Source organism: Schistocerca cancellata, chromosome 1 (genome assembly GCF_023864275.1).
Source record: "Schistocerca cancellata isolate TAMUIC-IGC-003103 chromosome 1, iqSchCanc2.1, whole genome shotgun sequence".
NCBI classification, from domain to species: Eukaryota; Metazoa; Arthropoda; class Insecta; order Orthoptera; family Acrididae; genus Schistocerca; species Schistocerca cancellata.
The window spans coordinates 942353826-942366126 of record NC_064626.1 but is presented as its reverse complement, the minus strand read 5'-3'; the positions used below and the strand labels follow the sequence as shown (position 1 = coordinate 942366126).

Sequence of the window (12301 nt, the reverse complement as noted above, 5' to 3'; positions counted from 1 at the left end):
TTACGGAAAAGTATAAAGTAGCCTCCCTAGTCGATAGCTCTTTTGTGGATTGATCCCATTTTGGTGCTTGTGGTCCGATGTATAAATCCTTTTCCGCGGAACAGGAACGTTCAAAGTAACCACCCTGAAGAAAATGTTAAGGAACATTTTTAAATATTTGAAAGTTACAATCCGTTTTAAACTCAAAGCAAGGATTCTACAAACAGAGATCTTACTAAAGTGGCTTACAAATTAACTTGTTCGATTCTTGGGTATTTCTCATCTCTCTGGGATCTTTACCAGGTAGGAATAATAGAAGAGATAAGGAAGATCCAACGAAGAACAGCGCCTCTCGTCGTGGGACTAATTAGTAAGTGCAGCATTACGGAGATACCGGTACTCAACTAACTCCAGTGGCAGATATTACAAGAGAGACATCACGAAGAGGTTCGCTGTTGACATCCCGACAACACACGTTCAAAAAAGAGTTAGGCAAAGTATCTTTTCCACATACGACTCGCAGAATAGCAAGGCTAGGAAATTAGATCAAGTACAGCTCGTTGGAAGACTTATCGGCAGTCCTTCACCTCGCACGTCGCTCGCGAATGCAACAGTAAAACGAGATTTGTACCAGACGTAGCCTCTGTCACACACGATACGGTGGTTTGCGGAGTATAGATGTAGACTGTGGCCTTGCGGCCAGTTTTAACATCTGTGTTAACATCCTGATTTAAATTTTCCAAAATAATTCCGGACATGTCAGGATATTACGTTCAAATATGTCACGTATCGAACCTTTACCTTTTCACGCCCACGTTACGCGACGTTTCATTTTTAGTGTCTTCGCTGTCGACCAGATATCGAACCTTATTAGATGCCGGGTTACACGTACGTTGCTGGGCATTACAATAGCAAAATCATGGTACGCAACAACTCTCAGATTGTCCAGTGCTTGGATGTGTAAATGATTGGCATTTCAGCGCAATCACGCGAAGTAGGTAAGAGTAACGTCACCTACATCCTGCATATAATAAAAGATTACGCAGCTCGTTTCTCATTCAGAAATCGCATTTTAATGTTGACTGTTTGCTAGAAGGCCATGTTATGTCTCAAGTAAGAAGGAGGCAATACTACCAGTACCTGTCGGAATCGGACAGCGACGGTGGTCTCTCGAGACTGCGGTTTATTTTTTCGCAACTTTGTAGCCCGCTCTTGTAGCGGCTATTCAGTTTAGCGTCCTGTGTTAGAAACCCGATTATTGTTTTTTTTTTTTCCTTCTTTCAACTACCAATAACCATAGAAAGTTACTAAACGAATGTTTCTTATCAAGTCAAGGGATACAAGGACGTTATATTAATTGCAAAATTACAATTGGGTTTCACAGTAAGTGCCCTACATTTACTGTACTATAATATATGTGTGTATGGTATTTTCAGGTTTAAAATCTTCTTAAATTCTCTTATTTCATGCTTATATCAATTCTTAATCCTTATATTTTATTCTTACGTTTGTTCTTCATGAAACTTTGGTGCATTCCCTTGGATTTTACCGATCGTAGAAACATTCGAAACATGGAAATTCCCAACACCACAACCATCGCGCGAAGTCAGGTTTGCCACAGCGAAGTTTCTTCGTATGAATCTCGCTCTGGGAAGAAAAGTCGTTAACATTGCTGAAGAGTTCACGCTTTGGAAATAATTTCGCGGCAAACCACGAAAAAGAGATCAATTTTCCGAAAACTGGAGCTTGCAGTTCAATATGAATCAAGATACATTACAGGAATTTCACCAAAAACAATTTCAAATATTTTTTGCATTCATTTTCTTTTTAAATTCCTTCACCGCACATACAATTAGTAGACGAATAAGGACAACGTTAGTTCAATACACATTGGAAAATATTCGTGTAGTTATCTTCTACGGACATGGATAGATAAATGATAAATATGAATAATAATTGAATTTAGAACACGGGACGCGGAAGTGTGAATCCGCGACGCTAGCCATTGAGCCACCACTTCTGTTGAACTAATAACTCGCTCAAGAGAGATATAAATCACCTCCAAAACTTTGATCCTCGTTTTCTCAGAAACAGACGAATATCTACGGCTAAGCAGAGACACATTTCGCTTATTTTCAGCCCTCTCCATTGTGCGAAGTGTCTGGGAAATCGGATTATGGCACTTGCCATGTTCTCCTCGTTAGCGAAGAGATACTAATGATGAAGTAAAATGCGCTATTCACTGCGTTCTAGACATTGTGTGATGTGTTTGAAAGCAAATATTTTCTCGTGGAAATAAATGTATAGGTTTTGAAATGTTTAGACGACACTTTTACTATTGTTTCAGTTCTCAGGAACATGGAGATTTTATCGAACGACTTGTGACAAGAACATCCACTAGGAATTTTGCGTTGTTCATGAATAAACTCTATTATCATTGCTTGTTCCTACATTTTTTGTTACCATATTTCGATTTTTTCCTAAAAAGGATAGTCCCTCATAATCCTTCACAGTTCAGGTGCCAAATTGCACAGCAGATAGCTCTCACAACACAAGCAATTTTGGCGCTGACGTGCGAACGAAAATGACCACTCGAGACAGACGACACTCAGGAGAGGAACAAAATGTCAGGGGTGCTGCAGTAGACTCACTTGTCTCGAGTAGTAACTTGAGACAAGAAAGTCTGGGCTCCAGAGCCATTGTTGCTGCCAGAGGCGACAGTTCTGTGCACTAAATTTCACGTCCTGCAGATCTCCAAATCTTTTACAAACTTAATCGTGTGTTCTTTGTACTTTATTGTATTCGCACAAATTTCGTTACATGCTATTCTTTTTGGAGCTGTAGTTTTAATATCCAGCAGTGTAGACTGTTACTGTTTCTTGTTTCAATGAGGTATCAGTTACCAACATGTGTAGTTAGCGGAAACATATGGAGACTGTGAGTCAATCACCTTCACCAGTGGGGGAACGGCTGCGTCCGGATACCGCAGAAGACGCGGCCTCCGAGCAGACTGGGACCAGCTCCTTGTAAGGCGCGGGACGCATTTGCGTACCGCGGCGCACTGCCCCGCGCAAGTTCATTAACACGGCCAGGCCGTTTACCCCGACCCAGGACGGCAATCACTGGACAGGCCATCGTCCTGTCGGCTGGCGGGACGGAGAGATGTCCTCAAAAGCGAGATATTAGACTCAGCTCTCGCGGTTGCCAGATGGAACATTTCTTTTGACATCGATGTGTACGTCGTTTATGAATATAACTTACTCCCTTTTCCCACAGCTTTTATCTACGCATGAATAGACGAAAACTCTCGATTTTGATGATTGGTTAGAATCTCAGGGTACATGTCAGGATTTAAGAGGGAATGCCCCCATTAACATTTCTGTGCGGAACGCAGATCCCCAACAAGATTTATCGGAAAGAATCTTGAGAAAATGTCGTCCACTCATGGAGGGAGTCGTTTACAAATTTCGACCAGTTCTTCGATGTGGAGCACTTTCCAAGCTAAACTTAGGCGATACAGAAAACAACTGCGCCATTCGCGACGGGTTTGTTTATTCTAGGTATGGACGTCACTGGCTGGCTCAAGCAAACTCCAGTGAGAGATACTGCTAGAAAGCTATCGTGCATCGCAGAGAGCCCTACTCCAATTTCCGAGAGTCCACTTTCCCGATACGAGACGAGAGACCCACCACTTCCTCCAATAAGCAACCCTTCCTATTTTTCGCGTGCTTCACGACCTGAAGCAAACCCTTCGGCGGTTTTTGTTCCTAATGTGCTGACTGTGTTTATAGTTGGTGATTGCGTATGGAGGATAATGCAGTCGTGTTGTTGGCGTGCAGGAGGTCCAGACATGTACCTGAAAACAAACAAAATGTTAATTACTTTATTTTTTCGAGGTGATAGTTAATTCTTCCTGACTACCCCCCCTAATACGCCCGCCCGGTAAGCCGCACGGCTTTCCGGATTGGGAAGGAGCGCCTGGTCCCCAGCTCGAAGCCGCCCGGCGGATTTGTGTCGAGGTCCGGTGAGCCGGCCCGTCTGTGGATGGTTTTTAGGCGGTTTTCCATCTGCCTCGGCGAATGCGGGCTGGTTCCCCTTATACTGCCTCAGTTACACTATGTAGGCGATTGCTGCGCAAACAAGTTCTCCACGTACGCGTACACCACCATTACTCTACCACGCAGACATAGGGGTTACATTCGTCTGGTGTGAAAAGTTCCCTTTGGGGGGGGGGGGGGGGAGATCCACCGGGGGCCGAACCGCGCAATAACCCTGGTTCGGTGTGGGGCGGCAGAGGGGTGTTGTGGACTGCGGTAGTCGTCGTGGGGTTGCGGACCACTGCGGCTGCGGCAGGGCGGAGCCTCTCCGTCGTTTCTAGGCCCCCGGTTAACATACAATACTATACAATATCCCCCTAACATCTACAGCCGCAGACTGGAGGAACAGATTCGTCATTAATGTCGATTTTCCGGTGTTCAGTTAAAATGATTATATTCTTCCAATGGTGTCTCAGTTTGTCTTTCGGGTGTACACTCAGGTGACAGAAGTCATGGGACACCTCCAAATATCGTGTCGGAACTCCTTTTGCCCTGCGTAGTGCAGCAGTTCGACGTGGCATGGACTCAGCAAGTCGTTGGAATTGCTCTGCAGAAATATTGAGTCATGCTACCTCCATAGCCGTTCATGATTGCGAAAGTGTTGCTGGAGAACGATTTTCTGTACGGACAGACTACTCGCTTATGACCCATAAATGCTCGATGGGGTTCATTTCGGGCGATCTGGTTGGCCAAATCATTCGCCCGAATTGTTCAGAATGTTCTTCAAAAAAGTTGTCTCCAGGTAGTCATCATTTCTAGTCAATGATCGCTTTAATTGGACGAGAGGACTCAGTCCATTCCACGTAAACACAGCACGGAGCCACCGCCAGCTTGCACAGTGCTTTGTTGACAACCTGGATCCATTGCTTCGTGGGATCTGCACCACACTCGAACCCTGCCATCAGCTCTTTCCAACTGAAACCGAGACTCATCTGACAAGGCCACGGTTTTCCAGTCGTCGAGGGTCTAACCGATGCGGTCACGAGCATAGGAGAGGCGCTGCAGTCGCTATCGTGCTGTTAGCAAATGCACTCTCATCGATCGCCTACTGCGTAGCCCATTAACGCAAAATCTCTCTGCACTGCCCAAACGCATACGTCCCACCTTGATTTCTGCGATTATTTCACGCAGTGTTGCTTGCCTGTTAGCACTGACAACTCAACGTAAACGCCGCTGCTCTCGGTCGTCACGTGAAGGCCATGGTAAGAAGTAATGCCCGACACTTGGTATTCTTGGCACGCACTTGACACTGTGGGTCACGGAATATTGAATTCCCTAACGATTTCTGAAATGGAATGTCCCATGCGTCTAGCTCCCGCGTTCAAATTCGGTTGATTCCTGTCGTGCGGCCATAATGACGTCGGAAACCTTTTCAGGCGAATCATATGAGTACAATAGACAGCTCCTTCAGTGCACTGCCATTTTATACCTTGTGTACGTGATAATATAACACTGTATACGTGCACATCGCTATCCCATGACTATTGTCACCTCAGTATGCGTTGTGAACACTGAAGCCTGCCGCGCGGGGTAGCCGGGCGCGGACCGCGCGGCTGGCCCCCGTCGGAGGTTCGAGTTCTCCCTCGGGCATGGGTGTGTGTGTTGTCTACAGCTACATCTACATGGATACTCTGCAAATCACATTCAAGTGCCTGGCAGAGGGTTCACCATACCACCTTCACAATTCTCTATTGTCCCAATCTCGTAAAGCGCGCGGAAAGAATGAACACCTATATCTTTCCGTACGAGCTCTGATTTCCCTTATTTTATCGTGGTGATCGTTCCTCCCTATGTACGTCGGTGTCAACAAAATATTTTCGCATTCGGAGGAGAAAGTTGGTGATTGGAATATCGTGAAAAGATTCCGTCACAACGGAAAATGCCTTTCTTTTAATGATTTCCAGCCCAAATCCTGTATCATTTCTGTGACACACCCTCCCATATTTCGCAATAATACAAAACGCGCTGCCTTTCTTTGAACTTTTTCGATGTATTCCGCCAGTCCTATCTGGTAAGGATCCCACACCGCGCAGCAGTATTCTAAAAGAGTCCATTGCATAAGTTAGTTTAAGTTAGATTAAGTAGTGTGTAAGATTAGTGACCGATGACCTAAGCATCCTTGGTCCTATAAGATCTTACCATTTATCTACAAGTTTTTTACATTGAAGCCTCTGAAAATTATGATATTCTGTATACGTGTGCCCTAGTCCTGTCAGAATGGAAGTTCGGGGATGGTAATATGCAGAAATTAAGGGAAGCCTTCGTCCCTCAGTTAGAATCTAAGCTGTGAGAGACTAAATTCGTCCGTTTTATAGGAGACTGCTGCCATTTTACGATTAACGCTGTTCCTCAATAATTGTTGATACGAAAACTTTGTCGTGGGAGACATGTCTTATAACGCAGAAACTCTTAAATCCAGCAGCTAATAAAAACGTTGTTTTCGGGGCGTCGCGTCTCTTCTCTCTTAGATGAAATCGCGTTGTGGTCTTCATTTGTTTGCTATTGCTGAACTCGCATTCCGTTGAAGGATTTCAACAATTACAGTATGTGTAACTTTGAGGTTAATAAATGAAAAGTTCTGTTTCAGATGTTTCTGTAATCAACTTGAACACTTTCTTGTATAGTTCTTTTCCTGAAGGAGGCTGCTGCTTTAGGTTATTAGCCTGTTTTTACCAAAAATGTGCCAGAATCGATACCGAACAGTGCGTGACGTGCGTTGCAGGCGAGGTGTCGGCGCAGCGGCGCGGCAGTCGGCTGGCCAGCGGGGCGCCATCGTCTTCTGCGTCGAACGCGGCCGCCGACTTCGACTGCCCCGAGGAGTTTGGTTATTACCCCCACCCTACCGACTGCACGCAGTACTACGTCTGCGTGTTTGGCGGCGCGCTAGTCGAATCCTGCACAGGTGGCCTCATGTACAGGTACGTAGGCACAAAGAGATTTTGACTAGCTAGGTGCGTTAGTGATTGTCAGCAGAACATGATAGCCATGTCACCAAAACGATGCCGTTTATATGTACATATTTCTAGACTGGAATCTCAGTGAATATGATATGTTAATAATCAATTTTCTTCTACTTCTCCTATAAACGTTACTGTTTTTTTCTGCAGTAGTTCAAGTTTTGTCAGCTAGATGGTACTAGCGACGGCAGTTATTTTGGAATATTTGAAACGCTTCGATACAGAAAGCAGTTGTAACAAATAACAAAATAGTGTCCAACACTGCACGTTGTACTGAATCATTAGTTCAAGTGACCAATAATTTTGTAGAATTATACACAATGTTGAAAGGCATGTTAGTGAATATGGCATTAATCCTTAATCCACGTAAGTGTGCATTCTGTGTCTCATGTTTTGCTACCAGTGAGGAAGATTCAGAAACTGGGAAACGTACTATACATATTTGTTGAAATTTTCGTAATTGTTGGGTTCCGTGGTTTAAAAAAAAAGTGTAACTTAAAGTCTCCCGCAAACGATGAAACAGTTTGTCAGAGTTTAATACGTCGTTTAGAATACAGTTACATTGAACTTGTTGCAGAAGAAATAGTTGGTGCACCACCTTTTTCACGTCTTTTTTTCCCTTTTACGTATTCTTAAAACTCCATACAAGTCAACTTGTAGTTAAAATGGCACTGCAAGATTGACTCCACAATGCTTGCCAGGAGTCTATTTCTTTCATTAGTCCGCTGGGCCGATATCAGTAAAAATACTCTCCGCAAATACTCGCATCATTTTAGCAGTTTGCATTTGCGTTGAGGATTTTCGGTTTCCTTAAGTAAATCCACCTTCCTCCCACGGAGTGTTTAGACTTCCATTCTTCTGAATCACGCATACTTTCTAAAAAGCTCGTCATATACATGAAAACAATTGTCGCCTGAAATCTTCACACCAATTTTAGTGGTATTTAATAGTGTTTTCAATCATCGCCCAATCTGGTGTTACAAATAGCATAATCCTATCAAATATTTGATATTTTTTACAAGAAGTAGCCCATTTCTCTAAGTAATCAAATGCTGTGGTATAGAAAGCCATTGTCTGTCCCTCAAATTTCGAAATCAAATTAATTATTTCTTGGTTAGGGTTCTCGTTCTTTAATTTGTTCAGATTCACCATGATTTGAATGCTAATAAAATTGTCAGTCTTCCTTTCATTCAGACATCTTTGAGTGTCGATTAATATATTTCTTATTTCAATTATCGAGATTTTATTCTTCTCCACTTTTTCTTTTTTTTTTTTTTTTTTTTTTTTTTTTAAACAGAGCCAAGTTTGACTGAAGAAACATGAGGTAAATTTCGCTGATTGGACTACTGAAAAAAAAACCGAAATTATTTTAGGTGGACTCTTCGACATCAAAAAATCGTTTCAGTGGAATCCAAAGCTTAATAATTTTCTCAGCTGCACACATTAACGATAGCCATCCTTTTTTTAGTGAGACAGAAGAATCTGGTGACTGACATCAACGTATAAGTAGAACTTTTTCAGCTTCTCTGCCCTTATCATATATGTTGAAGAATAATTAAATATTTTCATGACGATTATTTCAATGTCGACAGTTAAAACTCCATCAGCGCTTGATACAGTAATGTGGAGAATATGGGCAGGATATCAATTCATTCTGCATTTTTTCCTAGTTCCTTAATTTGGTGAAATATCTTCCGTTGGACGCGACGGTGAAGACCTCCGAAGTTGGTATTGTCTCCACAAAAAGCAATTAATTTATATAATGGAGTAGTCTTAAAGTGTCTAGACAAAACTTTGCAATTGTCAGCTATGTTTCCTTATACAGCGAATCAAAATTCAACAGCTTCTGTTGCATTCCGACTGTTTCAGTGAATTACTGAACAACTAAACGAAGCATATTTTCAGCTTTGTGGTTCGATGCCTATGCCGTAAAATGAAACGGAGTGTGGTGCTAATATATTTTTAACAATCTCTGTAGCTTTGGTGATCATGAATGTAGAAATAGTTCTTGATGTCGATGCTATCTCTAATCTGTTTGTATGATTCTTCGTAGAGATGTGATGCCTCACATTTGCCTTACCTCCGTGAGTTATTGAGACGAAACAGCTACAAATCTCACACAATGCTTCTTGATCCGTACGTCCTTTCTTGACAGAAGACCACTCATTTGTGCAGCCCTCCGGAAATTGGCATTTTCTCTTTCCATCCTAAGGCATTTTCGTAAACTATGATAATATAAGTTTATTAGAGGGTAAACGGTCGACAATAACACGTTTAGTCATAAATGGCTCTGAGCACTATGGGACTTAACTTCTGAGGTCATCAGTCCCTAGAACTTAGAACTACTTAAACGTAACTAACCTAAGGACATCACACACATCCATGCCCGAGGCACGATTCGAACCTGCGACCGTAGCGGTCGCGCGGTTCCAGACTGTAGCGACTAGAACCGCTCGGCCACCTCGACCGGCTAACACGTTTAGTCATCGAAGTGCACGTCGCTGTACGCTTCATGCCGTGTATATCCGCAGTAAACACTTCAAACATTACCAACTTGCTGTCGATTTTATTACGTTTCGAAAGACTCGTCTTGTCAGATCGCTATTCAAATGGAAACTGCGCCATTCTTCCGCGTGCTTAAATACACTACGTGATCAAAAGTATCCGGACACCTGGCTGAAAATGACTTACAAGTTCGTGGCGCCCTGTATCGGTAATGCTGAAATTCAATATGGTGTTGGCGCGCTCTTAGCCTTGATGACAGCTTCCACTCTCGCAGGCATACGTACAATCAGTTGCTGGACGGTTTCTTGGCGGATGGCAGCCCATTCTTCACAAAGTGCTACACTGAGGAGCGCCATCGATGTCGGTCGGTGAGGCCTGGCACGAAGTCGGCGTTCCAAAACATCTCAAAGGTGTGCTATAGGACTCTATGCAGGCCAGTCCATTATAGGGATGTTATTGTCGTGTAACCACTCCGCCACAGGCTGTGAATTATGAACAGGTGCTCGATCGTGTTGAAAGATGCAGTCGCCATCCCTGCATTGCTCTTCTGCAGTGGGAAGCAAGAAGGTGGTTGAAACATCAATGTAGGCATGTGCTGTGATAGTGCCACGCAAAAACAACAGGGGGTGCAAGCCCTCTCCATGAAAAATACGACCACACCACAGCACCATCGCCTCAGAATTTTACTCTTAGCAATACACACGCTGGCATATTGCGTTCACCGCGAATTCGCCATACCCACACCCTGCCATCGGATCATCACATTGTGTACCGTGATTCGTCACTGCACACAACGTTTTCCACTATTCTGTTCTCCAATGTTTACGCTCCTTACACCAAGCGAGGCGGCGTTTGGCATTTACCGGCGTGATGTGTGGCTTACGAGCAACCACTCGACAGTGAAATACTAGTTTTTTCACCTTCCGCCTAACTGTCATAGTACTTGCAGTGGATCCTGATGCAGTTTGGAATTCCTGTGTGATGGTCTGGATAGATGTCTGCCTGTTACACATTATCCTCTTCAACTGTCGGCGGTCCCTGTCAGTCAACAGACGAGGTCGTCCTGTACGCTTTTGCGCTGTACGTGTCCCTTCATGTTTTCTCATAACTAACGCATCGAAAACCGTGGACCTAGGGATGTTTAGGAGTGTGCAAATCATGCATACAGACGTATGACACAAGTGACACCCAATCACTTGCCCACGTTCTAAGTCCGTATGTTCCGCGAAGCGCCCCCTTCTGCTCTCTCAAGAAGTCTAATGAGTACTGCGGTCGCTGATATTGAGTACCTGGCAGTAGGTGGCAGCACAATGCACCTAATATTAAAAAAAACATATGTTTTTGGGGTGTCCGGATACTTTTGATCACATAATGTGGTTCCAGCCTCGTACTACTGGAGAAGTCTGGTATTTTGTCGAATGATGGCGCTAGATCTAGAAGGTGCTTGCATTGTCGACGGTCTTTAACGGTGACAGTTCCGATATAACGAGAAGGATGACAACTCTATCTGCAGGCCATCGTACGGTGCGTGGCAGAGGGTAACTTGTACCACTACTAGTCGTTTCCCTTCCTGTTCCACTTGTAGATAGATATGTTTCCATGTTGTAGTATTTTAATAAACTGTCTTTTTGAGGATCAAGCAAAAGAGAATAAATTTTCGCATACTTGTGTCTTCTTTTTCAGAGTGAGGGCGAAATAACTCTTTCTAATTATTAAAAGTTTCATTGTCAATTTCTGTATGTAACATTTCCTCGAGCAGATTTTCATGTGTATATTTCTCATTTTCATTCATTTCCTGCACCACTATCCTGTTTCCTTCTTCTTCTTCTTTTTCTTCTTTAAACACAGTGCCAAAGTCAATGCTAGAAATGTTTTATTTGAATTTGTGGCCATTCTCACAATTCTCAAGACACAGCATGTACAAACAGCATCTGCTTTAAATGTGAGGTTAGTGTGACCAACTTTATGGTACGGTATATGTACAGGCTTGTTTGACAAATTTGTGGCTAGATAAGAGCGAATTTGGCTAACAAGTGTAATCGTTTACAAGGGCTTTAAGGTGTACATCCACAGGACACAGCATTTCCAGATTGAGTTTTCCAAATTCCCTCATATTAGATAAGAAAATTCCCCAGTATACCATTTCGGCAGCTTATCCCCAAGTATCTTAAATCTACCTGTTCCTTTTAACCGTTATTGTTATCAGTGTTGCCAGCTTGAAGAGGTGGAATTTTGTGTTTAGGACTATAAAATCTTCGTACGTGTCAAAAAGTCGTAGTTCAGAAACTAAAATTTTTAATTTGTAATGAAAAACAATTGCCTGGCCAGAAAAAAAATAAACCTCCCATACAGTCGCGACATTTGCTTCCGCCTAGTTTTTTAATTGTTTTATTGATGTACTATTAGCGCACCACCCCTACCTCACTCCCCAACTCGGCACTGCTATCCGCTACGTTACTGTGAATCTGTGAACACATAAAATGTTTTTTGCTTTTTACTTACACCTCCTGTAAGCTCTTAAGCACTGTCTGCCATTACTTTAGTTTAATTATAAGAAATCATTCCAATATTAACACTTGTTCGAGAGATCCTTGAAATAGTAATATATCCACAGGACATACGTTGTAATATGAAACCCATGAAATACAAGCTTCAACTAAAATGGTAAAATCAATTATGGCCTCTCCTCAGAGTTGATACGACCACGAAAATCGATAGACAATCCAGACGGTCAAAATCAGCCATTTACACTTCCTAATGATG

The 12301-nt window shown here is 43.0% G+C and overlaps 1 protein-coding gene across 11 annotated transcripts in view; it reads left to right on the top strand.

Moving 5' to 3' along the window:
* Positions 1-12301, top strand: part of LOC126191547 (uncharacterized) — a 344682-nt gene that overhangs the window by 206902 nt on the left and 125479 nt on the right. For all 11 annotated transcript variants that reach the window (XM_049906193.1, XM_049932534.1, XM_049932525.1 and 8 more), the window contains exon 2: positions 6799-6994. In XM_049906193.1, the coding sequence (XP_049762150.1) occupies positions 6799-6994 (196 nt within the window). The remainder of the gene's footprint in view (positions 1-6798; positions 6995-12301) is intronic.